Raw genomic sequence first — 18,355 nt, 5'->3', positions numbered from 1 at the left:
AACTGAGCGGCTAACACACACACACACACACACACACACACACACACGTTCCTATATATATTTCTCGCCATGTAGAAATATTTCTAATTTTATCTTGATTCCTCTTCCTATTTAATACACAGATTCCATCAAAGAATAACTATGGGTTCTGGATCCTGAACCAAATATCCTTAAGGTATAACTAATTTTTGCTACTCTACTATGTTACCAAATTGTATAAGTTGAAAAATGCTGTCATTAAATTGGAGTTTATTACACAGCATTAATTTTGGTGAATTCTAATTTTCACATACATGTATGCTGTCTGACCAATGCTTACAGGTAACAAAATGAATGAGTTGGAAAACTCAGCAGTGGCCACAGGACTGGAAAAGGTCGGTCTTCATTCCAATCCCAAAGAAAGGGAATGCCAAAGAATGCTCAAACTAAGCAAACTGCACTCATCTCACACGCTAGTAAAGTCATGCTCAAAATTCTCCAAGCCAGGCTTCAGCAATACGTGAACCGTGAACTTCCACATGTTCAAGCTGGTTTTAGAAAAGGCAGAGAAACCAGAGGTCAAATTGGCAACATCTGCTGGATCATGGAAAAAGCAAGAGAGTTCCAGAAAAACATCTATTTCTGCTTTATTGACTATGCCAAAGTCTTTGACTGTGTGGATCACAATAAACTGTGAAAAATTCTTTAAGAGATGGGAATCCCAGACTACCTGACCTGCCCCTTGAGAAACCTGTATGCAGGTCAGGAAGCAACAGTTAGAACTGGACATGGAACAACAGACTGGTTCCAAATAAGAAAAGGAGTACATCAAGGTTGTATATTGTCACCCTGCTTATTTAACTTATATGCAGAGTACATCATGAGAAACACTGGCCTGGAAGAAGCACAAGCTGGAATCAAAATTGTTAGGAAAAGTATCAATAACCTCAGATATGCAGATGACATCACCCTTATGGCAGAAAGTGAAGAACTAAAGAACCTCTTGATGAAAGTGAAAGAGGAGAGTGAAAGTTGGCTTAAAGCTCAACATTCAGAAAACAAAGATCATGGCATCCTGTCCCATACTTCATGGCAAATAAATAGGGAAACAGTGAAAGCAGTGTCAGACTTTATTTTGGGGGGCTCCAATATCACTGCAGATGCTGATTGCAGCCAGGAAATTAAAAGACGCTTACTCCTTGGAAGGAAAGTTATGACCAACCTAGTCAGCATATTAAAAAGCAGAGATATTACTTTGTCAACAAAGCTCTGTCTAGTCAAGGCTATGGTATTCCAGTAGTCATGTATGGATGTGAGAGTTGGACTATAAAGAAAGCTGAGCACTGAAGAATTGATGCTTTTGAACTGTGGTGTTGGAGAAGACTCTTGAGAGTCCCTTGTACTGCAAGGAGATCCAACCAGTCCTTCCTAAAGGAGATCAGTCCTGGGTGTTCATTGGATGGACTGATGTTGAAGCTGAAACTCCAACACTTTGGCCACCTGATGAGAAGAGCCGATTCATTTGAAAAGACCCTGACACTGGGAAAGATTAATGGCAGGATGAGAAGGGGACAACAGAGGATGAGATGGTTGGATTGTATCACGGACTCAACAGACATGATTTTGGGTAAATTCCTAGAGTTGGTGCTGGAGAGGGAGGCCTGGCATGCTGCAGTTCATGGGGTCGCAAAGAGTTGGACACGATTGAGCAACTGAACTGAATTGAACTGAATAAAATGCATTCAAATATAATATTTAATATTGCAAGATAGAAGCTTATTTAAATGAGAATTAAAGGAGATTTGGGGAATGTTTCAAAAATATTATTATTATACAGTTATCCTATAATTTAACAAAACCAAAAATAACTATTTACAGAAACTTTTTGTGCAAGCATTAATAATAGAATATTTTTGATGTATGTAATCACAAGCTGAAATCGAGATTGCCAGAAGAAATACCAACAATCTCAGATATTCAGATGATTCCACTCTTATGGCCGAAAATAAAGAGGAACTAAAGAGACTCTTGATATGGGTGAAAGAAGAGAGTAAAAAAACTGGCCTGAAACTCAACATTCAAAAATCTAAGATCATGGCAATTGGTCTGATCATTTCATGGCAAATACAAGGAGGAAAAGTGGAAGCGGTGACAGATTTTATTTTCTTGGGCTTCAAAATCATTACAGATGGTAACAGCAGTGATGAAATTAAAAAACTCTTGCTTTTTGGAAGGAAAGCTATGATAAACCTTGACAGTTATTAAAAAAGCAGAGACATCACTTTGCCAGCAAAGGTCCATCTAGTCAAAGATATGGTTTTCCAGCAGTCATGTACAGATGTGAGAGTTGGACCATAAAGAAGGCTGAGCACTGAAGAATTGATGCTTTTGAATTGTGGCGCTGGGGAAGATTCTTGAGTCCCTTGGACTGCAAGGAGATCAAACCAGTCAATTCTAAAGGAAATCAAACCTGGATATTCATTGAAAGGACTGATGCTGAAGCTGAAACCCCAATATTTTCACCACCTGACGAAAAAAGCCAACTCATTGGAAAAGATCCTGATGCTAGGAAGGATTGAAGACAAAAGGAGATGGCAGCAGCAGAGGATGAGATGGTTACATAGCATCATCATCTCAGTGGACATGCATTTGAGCAAGCTCCGGGAGACAGTGAAGGACAGGATAGCATGGTGTGTTGCAGTCCATAGGGCCACAAATCGTCAGGTACGACTTAGCGACTGAACAACAATGACAAGTAAATCAGGGACTGATAGGCTATAATAAGGTTTGGGTTTTATACTAAGTGTGATGAAATACTTTTGGCAAAATTTAAATAGTGTAAGACTGAAGACTATGAATATAAAATATTTATATATTTCATCCATGTGGGAACTAGTTTCGAGCAGGGGAAGCAAGGAACCCATTAGCAATGTTTCAATAGTCTAGGCGAGAGAGGATGGTGGAAAGAAGGAGACACACTCGGAAGATGGTCAGGAAATAGTGTCAGCAGGATACGCTGATGAATTGGAAAAAGAGGCAGAGAAAATTACAGGATAATTCTTAGATTCTTACAATATTTGTCAAAACTACATTTTTGTAAGAAGCTATCAAGCAGGTTTTATGTAATACCTTCCTCTAGTTTAAAATGCCATTGCTTCTAAAAAGGAATGTAAAAATTGTCCCCCATGGGCCATTGAATACTGCTTGAATTTGCTAATGAATGAATGCATATATACTCAGGGAGAAGAGTTCTATACACTTTATAAAGCTATAATCTAGGCTTTTTTGCACATAAAAAAATCTAGAAAGCCTAAATGCCACAGGTATAATATTCTGTTCTGCTTACCTTACTGCAATCAATGGAAAAGATCAAATATAAAGAGTGCAAGAGAAAATATTTTAAATGTTGCATTTGTTGGGTAATGAAGTCTTTCATCCCTTCAGACAGGAATGAGGGTTTTCCTCATGGACAGTATAGTCAGTGACCCATCTAGGTACCATGACACATTTATTGATACTGCAGAGTGGTATCTCTGAATGAATTTTTATCTTGAAAAGTAAAACTTTATTCACTTTAAGTTCATCTTAAAGAGATGGAATTTAGCCTCAGCTCCATGTTGAGTATGCTTGCACAAATCCACGTTTCAAAAAGCTTTATAATGAAAGCAGTGCCCCTGTCTCCGCTATTTGATCCCATTCCACTTCTCTCTGTAGAGTTCAACAGCATATTCATCCAGTCAGAGGTATGCCTTTCCCACAGGCATCACAGCTCTCCCTGCTTATTCATGTCCAGAGATGCTATGCTTTATCTCAGCGATTAAAGAAGGTACTGTTTTAAGAGTCATCCGACTAGTTTACTGTCTGGAAACTCTCGACTGAAGATGAGAGCAGCAACCATAGAGCTCTTCCATTAGTGCACTGTTTGTTGTTCCATATGGATGTCTTTTTCTACCCTTTGCTTCCTACACTGTATATTTTCCCATCTATGCTTCTAAAGAAAACTTCTCCAAAGGAAAATGCTCATTATGAGCACACAGAATTAATTTACCAACTGGCAGGTCTGTTTCCATATGAGGAAACAGATTTTAGCTGAATCCCTTTTGAATGTTTGCTAGACTGTACATCTGTCCATAATCCAGTTTTGTCTTTCCTGCTCCCCACCCACTCATCTGAGCTCAAAGATTCACTCTCTTACTTTCATTCTGATCTGTATCACCTTTCCTAACAGCACAGTTAAGTTAAAAAAAAAAAGAAAAATCGTGCAGATTCTCAATGTTTTTAAATGTGTTGCTGCTGGATAATTATAACAGTAAATGTAGGTGTGACTGCCGACTTTTTAGTCTAGCTACATATTTACTATGAAGAACTGAGGTTCATTTTAAATTTAATTGATGGAGTTCTTATTAGCTCTCAAAACATTGATAATCATAGCAGGAATATGTGAAGCATAAGACTAGGAAAGTACGTATACTTGCTCAGTTCTAGAGTAAGACAAATTTAAAAACAAATTTAAGGTATTACTTTATAGTAGTCCTAATCTGTTTCATAATTAGTACTGCATGCATCTATATATGTATTATTTATTTTGCTAACTTCAGGATCAGGCACTAATAACTCTTAAGCAATTGAATATATACTTCGCACATTTTTTAAATATATGAAGGAGATAACAGATGACTTGGAAATGTTTGTTAAAGTGAAAGAAAGGTTATGCTCCGTGGCTCAATTTGTCTCTCTCCCATGATAAGCAAACTGACTGAAAGGAAGAATTAGCACCTAAAATGGGAAGTGAACTTGCATTTACCTATAGTCTTTGAAAGGAACAGATATCTAGTAAGCAACATAGCTTCAAAGTTTGTCTTGATGAAAAAATCTGCAATATCTTGGTTTACAACTTTCTGTCTCTCTGAATTTCTGACATTTATTATTAACAATAAAACCAGAGTGAAATGAAAATAGCAGTTGTATTGATTTTTTTAAGTTGGAAAGGCATATTTAATAGCTTGATGCCTTTCACTAAACAAAAACACACAGATATTTCTAGCAGTAATATTCTCTCTTACTATAAAAATTAAAAACTTGAAACACTTTGTTATAATTGTTCTTACTAGCTTACGATAAAATGTGATAGATATTATTCTATATAAGTGTCATTCTGAGGTAAATTATCCTGGAAACAAACAAAAGTCAGTATCACATTTTTCACCAGCATTTATTTCAATAGCTACATGAACAAATATATAAAACAAACTGTAACTGCCAAGTGATGTTTTAGGGATACAAAGCCAGCAACTGTCAGTAAACTGGTTGAGATTACATAAACAAGCTTTTTACACTCATTCACTTTCTACTATGATAATAATACTAGTTATGGAGAGTTTTACTTGTCATAAAGATGAAATTTGCTAGAAAAAGCAAAATACGTACATATAGAGAAAACTAAAAATGTGGAAAGGTGCAAGGTGGGCAATTTTACTCAAAATAAGAATAGCAAGAGTTAAGATAATGAAGAAGTAATGAACTGTTATAAAAGCTTACTTATATGTCGATAAACAATGAAGTGATGGAACAAAAACAGTGGCAAAATAGTTTTAAATTTCATATAAGAGTGACTATGGTAATGTGAAAAGTAAATTCAAAGACAGATGGGGAATATCATGAAAAACTTTTTGGAATAGTGCATCTCAACTCTGCCATGACTGTATGAGACAGCATTGAGTTGGGTCCCAGGTATAGTGGGTTCTCCACTGAAACTCAAACTGGAATCCCCGTTGCTCCCCTGTACAGTGTGGACCTGCCATAGTTAGTGCAGCTACTGGTAGAAGAAGAAATAAGTTACTCATGTTTTTTTTATTTTTTCCTACTTATATTACTGTATTTCTTCCCGAGTTCTGGGAAGGGTTTTGAGACTAGAGATGATAGTAAAAGAGTTCCAGCATCTCTGTCCATCTTCCATTTGTATTCTAAGACGTTGGTTATGCATTTCTCTAGCATGAATGTGAAGGGTGGCAATTGGAACAGTTAAGGAGGAAGAAGTTTAGGACTTGGAAGGATGTGGTAATTTGTGTTTTTCACTCTTCATAGATATTCTTTCAAACTGTTCCAGGTACTGCACATTTCTGACACTTCCAAAAGAATATTTTTTAATCAGTGGATGACAAATAAATATAAGAATTTAAATTGCTTCCAAGAACAAAATAAGACTGGTATGAGATCAATTGCAATTCTCGGCAGCTGTTCTTTATGTGATTAATAGGTGTCTTCTATGATCTCTGTATCTATACAAAAAGATGCAGGTCTGGGTAGTCTCTCTTTGGGAGAGAATATTTTATTTACACTTTCTGAATTTGATGTTGCATCAGAGGAACAAGAGTAATTATAACTTCACTCTACTCTCTCTATATTACTAATTTGCTGTAGTATTGATGTTTTTATGATCTTCTCTATTGCTTAGTTAATAAAAATACAGAATTTCCTCATTCTTTAATAGAGATAATTTAATTTATGCTCTGGGTATCACTCAGGGAAGATAATGGATGGTAACCTGTATATAACTCTTGGGTAAATTTTATACCAGAGGATTGGATTGAGATTGCCTTTGGTATCATAAGACTACTCAGTCAGTCAGTCAGTTCAGTTGCTCAATTGTGTCCAGCTCTTTGCAACCTCATGGACTGCAGCATGCCAGGCTCCCCTGTTCATCAGCAACTCCTGGAGCTAACTCAAATTCATGTCCATCGAGTTGGTGATGCCATCCAACCATCTCATTCTCTGTCATCCCTTTCTCCTGCCTTAAATCTTTCCCAGCATCAGGGTCTTTTTCAGTGAGTCAGTTCTTCACATCAGGTGGCCAAAGGAGTGGAGTTTCAGCTTCAGCATCAGTCCTTCCAATGAATATTCAGGACTGATTTCCTTTAGGATGGACTGGCTTGATCTCCTTGCAGTCCAAGGGACTCTCAAGAGTCTTCTCCAACACCACAGTTCAAAAGCATCAATTCTTTAGTGCTCAGTTTTCTTTATAGTTCAACTCTCATATTCATACATGACTACTGGAAAAACCATAGCTTTGACTAGATGGACCTTTATTAGCAAAGTAACGTCTCTGCTTTTCAATAAGCTGTCTAGGTTGGTCATAGTTTTTCTTTCAAGGAGCAAGTGTCTTTTAATTTCCTGGCTTCAGTCACCATCTGCAGGGATTTTGGAGCCCCCCCTCAAAATAAAGTTGGTCATTGCTTCCATGGTTTCCCCATCTATTTGCCATGAAGTGATGGGACCAGATAGCATGATCTTAGTTTTCTTAATTTGAGTTTTAAGCCACACTCCTCTTTCACCCTCCTCTTTCACATTAATCAAGAGGCTTTTCAGTTCCTTTCACTTTCTGCCATAAGGGCGGTGTCATCTGAGTATCTCAGGTTATTGATATTTCTCCTGGCAATCTTGATTCCAGTATGGGCTTCAATCAGTCTGGTATTTCTCTTGATGTACTCTGCATATAAGTTAAATAAACAGGGTGACAATATATAGCCTTGATGTATTCCTTTCCCTATTTGGAACCAGTATGTTGTTCCATGTCTGGTTCTATCTGTTGCTTCTTGACCTGCATGCAGAATTCTCAGGAGGCAGGTAAGGTGGTCTCATATTCCCATCTCTTGAAGAATTTTTCACTCACAGTTTACTGTGATCTACACACTCAAAGGCTTTGGCATAATCAACAAAGCAGAAGTAGATGTTTGTCTATAGTTTCTTGCTTTTTGGGATCCAGTGGATGTTGTCAATTTGATCTCTGGTTCCACTAGTAATATTATAATAGTAAAACTCTGATTTATTATATCTATGTACCTGGCACTGGTAGACACTTCTATTTATGTTGTATGCCATTTGTTTATGAATAATCCAGGAGTACTATGTTACTTTTTTTTTTTTTTTCATTTCAGACACTTGGGCCATGTTGTCACAAACCCTGACATTTACACTATTGTATATTCATCCGCCTAGTGCTCTTTGATTTTTGTACTATACTTACTTGAATGCTTATTTTCCATGTTTAAAGTCCTTGAGTGTTATTCACTTTTGTTCCTATAGTGAATTTTCACTCAGTGGATAATGCTAAATATTTATTTGGTTAATGAAGGAATATTTCTGTTGATCTGAGTTCTTCAAGTAGCAAGAACAGCAATAGAACAACATACCGTTAATATGGGACCATTAATATGGGAGTAATTAGCCATTCAAAAGAAATAAATAGCATGATAACAATAACAATATGAGACTAACTTCAATATTTTTACAAAGAAGCAGAAAACACAAACCTATTGTGGTCACAGGAATTAATATTACAACAATGGCTAGCAATTTAACAGATTAATGTTTCCACTGCTGAGCTTGTTAATGAAAAATGCTACTTTTTTTCCTAATGGGATCTCTACAGTACAAATGTTTCAGAAGTGCAATGTTTAATCTTACAGGTATTTGTATAATGAATTTTTTTAGGCCTTTCACTGAGAATGAGATTCAGACTGGTAGTTTCAAATTACTGTCTGTAGTTCTAATGCTTTAAAATCCAAAGGGGTCATTATAAGGAGTGGGGGGGGGGGGTGAGGACCCTCCAGTGTTGATGATACAAAATGTCAGTGCTGTTAACAATTAAATGTGAAAACATTTAAATAATGCTCTTGCACTGACACCCAAAGAATAAAATCTATTAGGATGGCATCTAGATAGCAGATGATTTCACAGCAAAGTGCTCTGACCTCCATCAAGTTAAGAATCAATAGAACTTAGGTAACTGTGGTAGAGTCAAAGATGGTCTCAGCTCATGAAAGGCCCTTCTGTGCTAGAGCTATATTAAATTATCACAGCTAATGCAAAATCAAACTTGGTGTAAAAGATAAAAGGGTAAACTTCTCACAAACGATCACTTATCACTCCATTCCAAAATGCATACAGCATTCATTATAGATCGAAATGCCACTCAAATTTCATCATTTTGTCGGGTTTTGAAACAGTGAAACCATTAATAGAAGAGAGTAGCTTTTTATATTTATACAACCAGTGACTAATGAAGCATTATACCCTGTGTGCAAAGGAGAGAAAAAAAACAAAACTTTATTTTGTAATGAACCCAGTTGGAGCCCTTTTAAAACACAGTGTAATATGGTTTCACTGTTTCATCGAGCCTCTCATTACTTGTGTCAATAATCCTAGGTAAACCAGTGTTGAACTTCACAGCATTTATCTAGCAGCGTGAATAGCACTAATCTATGGGGTGCTTTTCAGGAACTGTAGTTCAAAAAGCAAAGCCAAAAATGACTTCTTACAAAGTGCTCAGAGAAATATTTATTAGAAATATGTCAACTGCCAACTACCTAAAGGTGGTTACGCTCTTTAGGAAATCATACTGTTGGCTAGCTTGCAAACACTGAGAAAACATATGAATATTCCCCCACTTGAATTACTTAAGACAAAATGAATGACATTTTTCATCAAAGTATATTATTTCTTCTGTCACTTCCCTTCTAATTGTCTATATTTTTATGTCATATTGCTTTTGACACAGTGTGACAAGCTATGCAACATGCCCCCAGTTTCCCAAAAATTGTTAGGTGAGACAAGCACTTAAAGTTGAGGGTGAATCAGACTTCACTAGCATGACTGTAGTATCTAAACATCCAGGTCAGCATGAACTGTAAATGACTCCTGGATCCTGCTCTAAGGATCTAACTTATCTTTTTGACACACTCAGGGTTGTTATATTCTCTCTGGCAGTGAGCCTCTCAGGGTTTGTCTACAGGGGGTTACCAATTTAATTCCAATTTATCAGTCTAACTTGATCAGGCTGAACTTTCCCCGAATCTGAAATTTGCACAATTCATGAGATACCATAAATTACTCTCTCAGCTCTACTGTTTTCAAGATATATAAATGTGGAAAGTCTATTCAGCACAAGCCGTTGTTTACCTTCAAGATCAAATTGTTGCTAAGAACTGAGAAATAGTAGACACTAAATCAATTTGAAAATAAGAAAGTTTTGTAAATTGATTTAATATATTATTTTGGCCTGTATCATAACAACATAAGTATCTTTGGAAAAACAAACGGGGTTTTTTTCCCCTAAAATTAAATCACTTTACAAAGAATTAGACCTTATCCCCCAAATTCCTTTTTTTGGAAAGTTATAGAATTAATCCATGTTTCTTACGGTTATTTTATACTTAGATTCATGAGTAACATTTCAAATAAATGTACTCTGTAACTTCTAAGATCCCCTAGATTTATTACAGCTTTGTGTAGATTTTACACAATGCTCATTCAAAGACTGTAATATTATGTAGAACATATTAGTCTTAGAAAATGTTTTCTTGGTGAAATATATGAGAAAAATCCTACATTCTATAATGCTTTTTTTCCTCTTTGAGATTCACATTGTACCCTGTAAATAAACTCTGAGAAGACTTGAAATAAAGAAATATGACTAACTTCATTTATTGTGGTATTTACCAATTTCATAAAAGTTCATCTTCATTGAACAATATGTTAAAGCTACTTCATGAACAATCTGTCCTGACTTTTGGAGTTTATAGAAAATAGAAATTCTCTCTAATCTTGGGAATTGGCATGCCTTTTTGCCATTTTGCTACATTTACTCAAAGTATGAGTCTAATGAGAAGAGAAAAAAAAATGTTTGTGGGTGTTTTAAATTACTATGCATAAGAAATTAGTGCACTTATCATTAGTACTGTATACCTCTGTATTTGCTGCATCTCGATGAAATACTATCATTCTTTATAAAACTACTAATAATGATTATAAAATATACTTTTATGATAATTCTACCAAAATTAACTTAAGGAAAGTTTTCATGATTCCGATTTATTATTAAAAAGCACTTATTTGTAAAGCATAAAGAAAACCATTAATATGATTTACTAGTCATCATCAATAATACACAGTATATTTGTGATTAAAAAATCATTTACAAAATAGTTTTTATTTCCTAATATATGCTTTATGTTATTATTTTGATTTGAAATATATTCATTGTGAATCTTGTAGATATTTACACTTACAAGAAGTTCTTCTGAAAGAAAATGAAAACCTGTTTAAATTTGTTTATTATTCTAAAGATTTTGATATATTTTAGCAGTTTTTCAGGTCATTCATTCTTACATGTATAATAATGTCAAAAATTTACTCACCATGTACAATGAGAACGTACTCTGCACTGCTTTGGCCAATAGTATTTGTGGCTTCACATCGGTATGTACCATTATCCGTTTTGTTGAGGAAAAGAATGTTTAGCTCCCTACCACTCACAACCATTCGGTCTGGATCTGGTAACTCTCCACCATCCTTTGTCCACAAAACAGGTTCTGGCCTATTGGATTTAAACATACATATACCTCATTAGAACTGGTTCAAATGCATTCTTTTTAATGGCTGAGTAATACTCCATTGTGTATATGTACCAAAGCTTTCTTATCCATTTGTCTGCAGATGGACATCTAGGTTGCTTCCATGTCCTGGCTATTATAAACAGTGCTGCAATGAACATTGGAATACATGTGTCTCTTTCAATTCTGGTTTCCTTGGTGTGTATGCTGAGGAGTGCGATTGCTGGATCATATGGCAGTTCTATTTCCAGTTTTTTGAGGATACTCCACACTGTTCTCCATAGTGGCTGTACTAGTTTGCATGGCATTGAAACATGTATATTATCATATGTGAAACGAATCACCAGTTCAGGGTCGATGCATGTTACAGGATGCTCAGGGCTGGTATGCGGGGATGACCCAGAGGGAGGATAAGGGGAGGAGGGAGGTGGGAGGGGGGTTCGGGAGGGGGAACTCATGTACACCCGGAGTGGATTCATGTCAATGTATGGAAAAACCAACAATATAATATTGTAAAATAATTAGCCTCCAATAAAAATAAAACAAACAAAAATAATAAATATACATTTAGACAAAAGAAGAAAACATATATATGTATATATACATGAAATGTTACATATTGTGTGACTCAAATCAACCTGTTTATATTTAACACCCATTATGTGGATAGCAATGTGCTTGCTAATTTCTGTGCTTTGCTGTACTTAGTCACTCAGTCACGTTGACTCTTTGTGACCGCATGGACTGTAGCACACCAGGCTCCTCTGTGCATGGGGATTTTCCAGGCAAGGACACTGGAGTGGGGTGCCATGCTCTTCTCCAGGGGATCTTCCCAACTCAGGGACAGAACCCAGGTGTCCCACATTGCAGGCAGATTCTTTACCATCTGAACCACCAGGGAAGCCTTGCTAACTTCTATAAGATATCAAAAGAACCATAATACACTCACTCAGAAGATTTGGAGGTATAACAATTATAATTTAATTCTTTTCTCCTTAACGAAGGAGACATGTATTAAGGAACTAATTAGTAGAGTCATTAGAGTAGTCACCAATAGACAACAGGTCCTGGGACCAGATTTTGTGGCTAAATGGTTCATACCTACTGGCTTCTGGAAGACTGTCTTTGGGCTATTGGAACAGCCTTCCACAGAAGTACCTGGAATTGTACCTTTGCATTTGGGGCCGCCATAATGGCACAACTTTGCTTGAAACCACCTGAAACTTCTCCCTCTTACCTTTCCTGTTTTCTCATCTCCCTAGAGGCTTTTTTTCCTGAAAGTTATCTTTTTATTCCCCTTAGTTTTATTGAGATATAATTGACACATAACATTAAACTAGTTTAAGGTGCATAGAATAATGATTTGATATATACATATAAATGTTGCAATATGATTGCCACAATAAATTTACTTAATACCCATCACCTCACATAGTTATAATTTTTTTTCTTTTGATGAGAACTTATAAGATCTACTCTCTTAATACCTTTTATGATCAAATATTATTAATTACAGTCAGCATACTATATATTATATCCTTAGAACTTATAATTGGAATTTCGTACCTTTAAACCATCTTCACCCATTTCCCCTACCCCACCCCTGCCTCCAGCCACTTTTATTCAACACTGTATTGGGATTCCTAGCCAGAGCACTTAGGCAGGAAAATAAATAAAAGACAACCAGTTGGAAATGAAGAAGTAAAACTGTCTTCATTTTCAGATGACATGAGAACATATATTGGAGAAGGAAATGCAACCCACTCCAGTATTCTTGCCTGGAGAATCCCATGCACAGAGGAGCCTGGTGGGCTATAGTCCATGGGATCACAAAGAGTTAGACATGACTTAGCAACTAAACATAGGAAACTCTAAAATTCCACTGAAACAACTGTTAAAACTAATAAATGAATTTGAAGTTACAAGATACAAAATTAATATACAAAAATCAATTAAGTTTATAAAATCTATCAATGAAATATTGGAAACAGAAATTAAGAAAACAAGCTATTTTACAATTGCATTAAAAAGAATAAAATGCTTACAAAAAAAAACTGACCAAGACAGTGAAAGATCTGTACACTGAAAACTATAAGACATTAATGAAAGAAACAGAAGAGGACAAATAAATAGAAAAATAATCTGTGCTCATAGATTCAAAGAATTAATATTAAAAGTCCATAGTACCCTAAGCAATCTGCAAATTTAATGCAATCTTTATCAAAATTCTAATGGCAACTTTTCATATAAAAAGGATAAACAATCCTAAAATATGTATAGAACAACAAAAAGCCCCAAATGGGCAAGTAATCTTGAGAAGGAGGAAAAAAGCTGGAGGTTTCACACTTCCTGATTTCAAATGATATTTCAAAGATACAGTAATTAAAACAGTATGATATTGGCAAAAATACAGACCCATAGATCAATGGAACAGAAAGCTCAAAAATAAACTCAGGCATATATGGTCATCTAATTTTTTACAAAGGAAGCAAGTATAAACTATCCAAAAAGGGCAGTCTCTTCAGTAAATGGGGCTGGAAAAACTGAATAGCTACATTCAAAAGAATAAAACTGGGTCTCTGTTTTACATCATAAAAGTCAACTCGAAATGTGTGAAACACTTGAATGTAAAACTGGAAACCTAAAACAGGAAAGAAGTTCCTTGACATTGATCTTGATGATGAATTTTTGGATTTAACACCAAAAGCAAGGGCAACACAAATAAAAAATAAACATATGGGAACACTTTAAATTAAAAAAGCTTCAGAATAGCAAAAGAAACCACTGAAAAAATGAAAAGCAACCTATGGAATGAGGGAAGTTATTTGCAAATATTATGTGTAGGTAAATAAGATAAAAAGTATATATCTAAAATAAAGAAATAACTTACACAAGTCAATAGCAAAAAATTACCTGATTAAAAACAGAGAATTGGAAGATATTTTTCCAAAAAAAACATACAAATGGACAACAGGTACATGAAGAAATGTGCATCATCATTAATAACCAGGGAAATGCAAATCAAAGCCTGAATGAGATAACACTTACATTTACTAGAATGGCTATCTTCATAAAGACAGAAATAATAACTGTTGAGGATATGGGAAAAGGAAACCCTCTTATATCATTAGTGAGAATATAAATTGGTGCAGCCACTATAAAAAATAGTAAGGTGATTCTTCAGGGACTTCCTTGGTGGTTCAGTGGTAAAGAATCTGCTTGCCAATGCAGGAGATATGGGTTCAGTCCCTGGGTCAGAAAGATCTCCTGGAGAAGGAAGTGGCAAGCCACTCCAATATTCTTGCCTGGGAAATTCCAGTTACAGAGGAGCCTGGTGGGCTATAGTTCATGGGATTGCAAAAGAAGATGGACAACACTTAGCGACTAAGCAACACAGGAGATTCATCATAAAATTAAAGATAGAACTACCATTTGATCCAGTGATTTTACTTGTTGGTATATATCCAAAGGAAAAGAAATCACTATCTTAAAGAGGTATCTGTACTCATATTCATTTTAGCACTATTCACAATAGCCAAGTCAAAGACCCAACCTAACTATCCACTGACAAATGAATGAATAAAGAAATTACAGGGAGGCCCCTAAGTGCAAAATAAAAGATACTTGAGTGGTTTCAAAAAGAAAAAAAATAATAATAATAAATTACAAATATAATGGAATATTATTCAGTCATTCATAAAGAAAGAAATCCCGACACGTGTAACAATATGGATCAAACTTGAGGGCATTATGCTAAGTGAAAAAGCAGACAGAGAAAAACAGCTACTATATGACTTCATTTATGTGTGGAATCTAAAAAAACCTGAGCCTATAGAAACAGGCAGGTCTCCTTTAATCAAATACTTGCAAAGAATTCTCAAAACCTGCTTTTAGGGAAGAAAGGATAAATGAATCATGAATTTCTGTCTTCAGAGATTTCAATCTTACACAATTTCTAGTAATAGGAATAGTTATTAGTATCTATCACTGTGTTTGATAATGGTAGTTATCCTACTTACTCTACGTAGTTTCTATAATCCTCATAAGAACAAAGTTTCTAAAAAATGTAATACAGATACTAATATAAAACATTAGAGATGCATTCAAACCCTTGTCTGACTGCACAGTCAATGCTTTGTCTGCTAACCCTTGTATTCTAACATGGTGAATATTTTCCTAGTTCTTCTATGTCAAAATTTTCAACTTTAAACATGATTTTATCTTACCATTGGAAATTATTTTCAAAAAAGCTTTAATTATTTATTTTGGTGAAAAACTGAACTTCTGTTTTGTTGTTGTGAATATATTTATTAATGGAACATAGGTCTTGATAGTGGTGCCTATGACCCTAACAGCTTTTCTAAGATGAAGAATATTTTTTTTTCTGCAAACTTTCACAAAAAAGACAAAAGTTGTGAAACAATTAATAATAAATATTGTAAATTGTATCAAAATAAGCAGATCAGCAATGTGATGAAAGATCACCTAGTCTTTTGGTAAAAGCTTGTTCTCCAAAAACAGAATAATACACTAATTTATGTCATCATCCAGTTATATAGGCAACTTATTCTGATAGCGTCTTTAATAAAAGTCAAACCTTAATAATTCTCAACTTTCTTCATATATCCCACATTTTATTTTTGCTATTTCAATTTACTAATTCTTATTTTAAAACTGATGGACTGGATAATCTTGAACCATTCTCATCCTTAACATTATTTGAAGAAAAAAGCTGACACAATAAAATTATGACTTACTGCATATAAAAAATAATTAGAAACTGTGTCCTTTCTACAAAGCCACATAAGACCAACATTAAAATAATGGCTATATTAAGGATAATTTTAATTTTAGAAAATTAATCTTTAAAATACTGCTGAGCAGAAGTATTTTATATTAAGAGGCAATGTTTTCTTAATGTATAAGTTGGAATTTTTAAACACACTGATAATTGTACACACACACCTATGCATTTCCATAAATAAAGTATACTCCCCAAATCCAAACTGTCTTATTTTCTTCTCTGTTAGTGTTTGTAAGCTTGAAGTCACATCTTAAACATATCAGCCTGTAAATATGTGATTAAATTTAGATATATATTTTAAATTTGTGTATAAAATAAAGATCTAGAAAAATTATTCATTGTTACTATTTAAAATTTTTCTTCTAAAAAAGATAATTCTCCCTTTTAGGAAATAATGAACATACACCTTGACAAATAGTTCCAGGAGATTCTAGCAGTATAAGTCACTGCTGACACTGAACATTGCAGGATTCTCGCTCATACTCTGTATCATAAATCTTCAAGGTGGCAAAAATCATTAATGCCATAAAATGAAATTTTAACAAAATGGAGGTTAGAGTTTATGCATCAATTAAAAATAGCCTACACATATTCGAATTAGTACTTATAATGCTCAAGCTACTTAATATCACCATAAAAATATTAAGTGGTTTAGCAAGTCTTGATACAATTTGTGTTTCATCTTAATAAAAAGGACCCCTAGGCTTTCTCTAATTGGAGCCTAGAAATGATTGAGTTTCTTGTTGCAAATGAATAAAAATCTTCCCTGTTGTTCAGGCAACCAAAGGAGATCATTTAAAAAGTGGTTCCAGTCTACAGTTACTCTGGGATAAGGCTGAGAAAGAGTAGGAGCCAGACACCAGGAGTCACAGGACAGTGACACAACATCAGGCATGAGATAATACTGTGTAACTCCACACGTATAACTCCACAGAAAGAATATTAAGATACTCAATCTGGAGAGTTGCCCTTTTAAATCAATTAACTTTCAATTAAAAATTGACATTTTTTATGTGAGATAAAGTTAGATCTATGTTCTGTCTACCAAATCTATAAGGCTGAAAATATATTTGTTTTTCCTCTACCCATAAAGATAGCTGTGTAGCAGTTTCTTCCTAGGACAAGAAGAAAAACAGCAAGAAAATTAATTTTTTAAAAAAGGAAACAAATATGATTGCATATTTATTATCTTGTATTCTAAAGTCTTATTAACTTGTTTTTACCTCAACAGACTTTAAAAAATCTTTTATTAATTCACTATTTTGTTTTATAGATATCTAAGTCTCTTGGTTGGAGAAGGAAATGGCAACCCACTCCAGTGTTCTTGCTTGGAGAATCTCAGGGACGGGGGAGCCTGGTGGGCAGCCATCTCTGGGGTCACACAGAGTTGGACAAGACTGAAGTGACTTAGTAGCAGCAGCAGCAGCAAGTCCCTCAGACTGCAAGGAGAACCAACCAGTCCGTTCTAGAGGAGATCAATCCTGGGTGTTCATTGGAAGGACTGATGCTAAAGCTGAAACTCCAATACTTTGGCCACCTCATGCGACGAGTTGACTCACTGGAAAAGACTCTGATGCTTGGAGGGGTTGGGGGCGGGAGGAGACGGGGATGACAGAGAATGAGATGGCTGGATGGCATCACCGACTCGATGGACATGAGTTTGAGTGTACTCCGGGAGTTGGTGATGGACAGGGAGTCCTGGCGTGCTGTGATTCATGGGGTCACAAAGAGTCAAACAGGACTGAGCGACTGAACTGAACTGAACCAGGAGAGATATCAATAACCTCAGATGACACCACCCTTATGGCAGAAAGTGAAGAGAAACTAAAAAGCCTCTTGATGAAAGTGAATGAGGAGAGTGAAAAAGTTGGCTTGAAGCTCAACATTCAGAAAACAAAGATCATGGCATCTGGTCCCATCACTTCATGGAAAATAGATGGGGGAACAGTGGAAAGAGTGTCAGACTTTATTTTTTGGGCTCCAAAATCACTGCAGATGCTGATTGCAGCCATGAAATTAAAAGATGCTTACTCCTTGGAAGGAAAGTTACGACCAACCTTGATAGCATATTAAAAAGCAGAGATATTACTTTGCCAACAAAGGTCCATCTACTCAAGGCTATGGTTTTTCCAGTGGTCATGTATGGATCTGAGAGTTGGACTGTGAAGAAAGCTGAATGCCA

At 35.4% G+C, this 18,355-nt stretch overlaps 1 protein-coding gene across 1 annotated transcript in view; it reads right to left on the bottom strand.

Annotated features, from left to right (window-relative positions):
* Positions 1–18,355, bottom strand: part of CADM2 (cell adhesion molecule 2) — a 302,491-nt gene that overhangs the window by 102,859 nt on the left and 181,277 nt on the right. Inside the window, exon 6 of the mRNA XM_088836187.1 lies at positions 11,175–11,353. Coding sequence (XP_088692313.1) covers positions 11,175–11,353 — 179 coding nt within the window. The remainder of the gene's footprint in view (positions 1–11,174; positions 11,354–18,355) is intronic.

The sequence above is a fragment of the Moschus berezovskii genome, chromosome 1 (assembly GCF_049115385.1).
Source record: "Moschus berezovskii isolate FMDL1 chromosome 1, NW_MosBer_1.0, whole genome shotgun sequence".
NCBI lineage: Eukaryota > Metazoa > Chordata > Mammalia > Artiodactyla > Moschidae > Moschus > Moschus berezovskii.
This window is presented reverse-complemented; position numbering and strand designations above follow the sequence as displayed.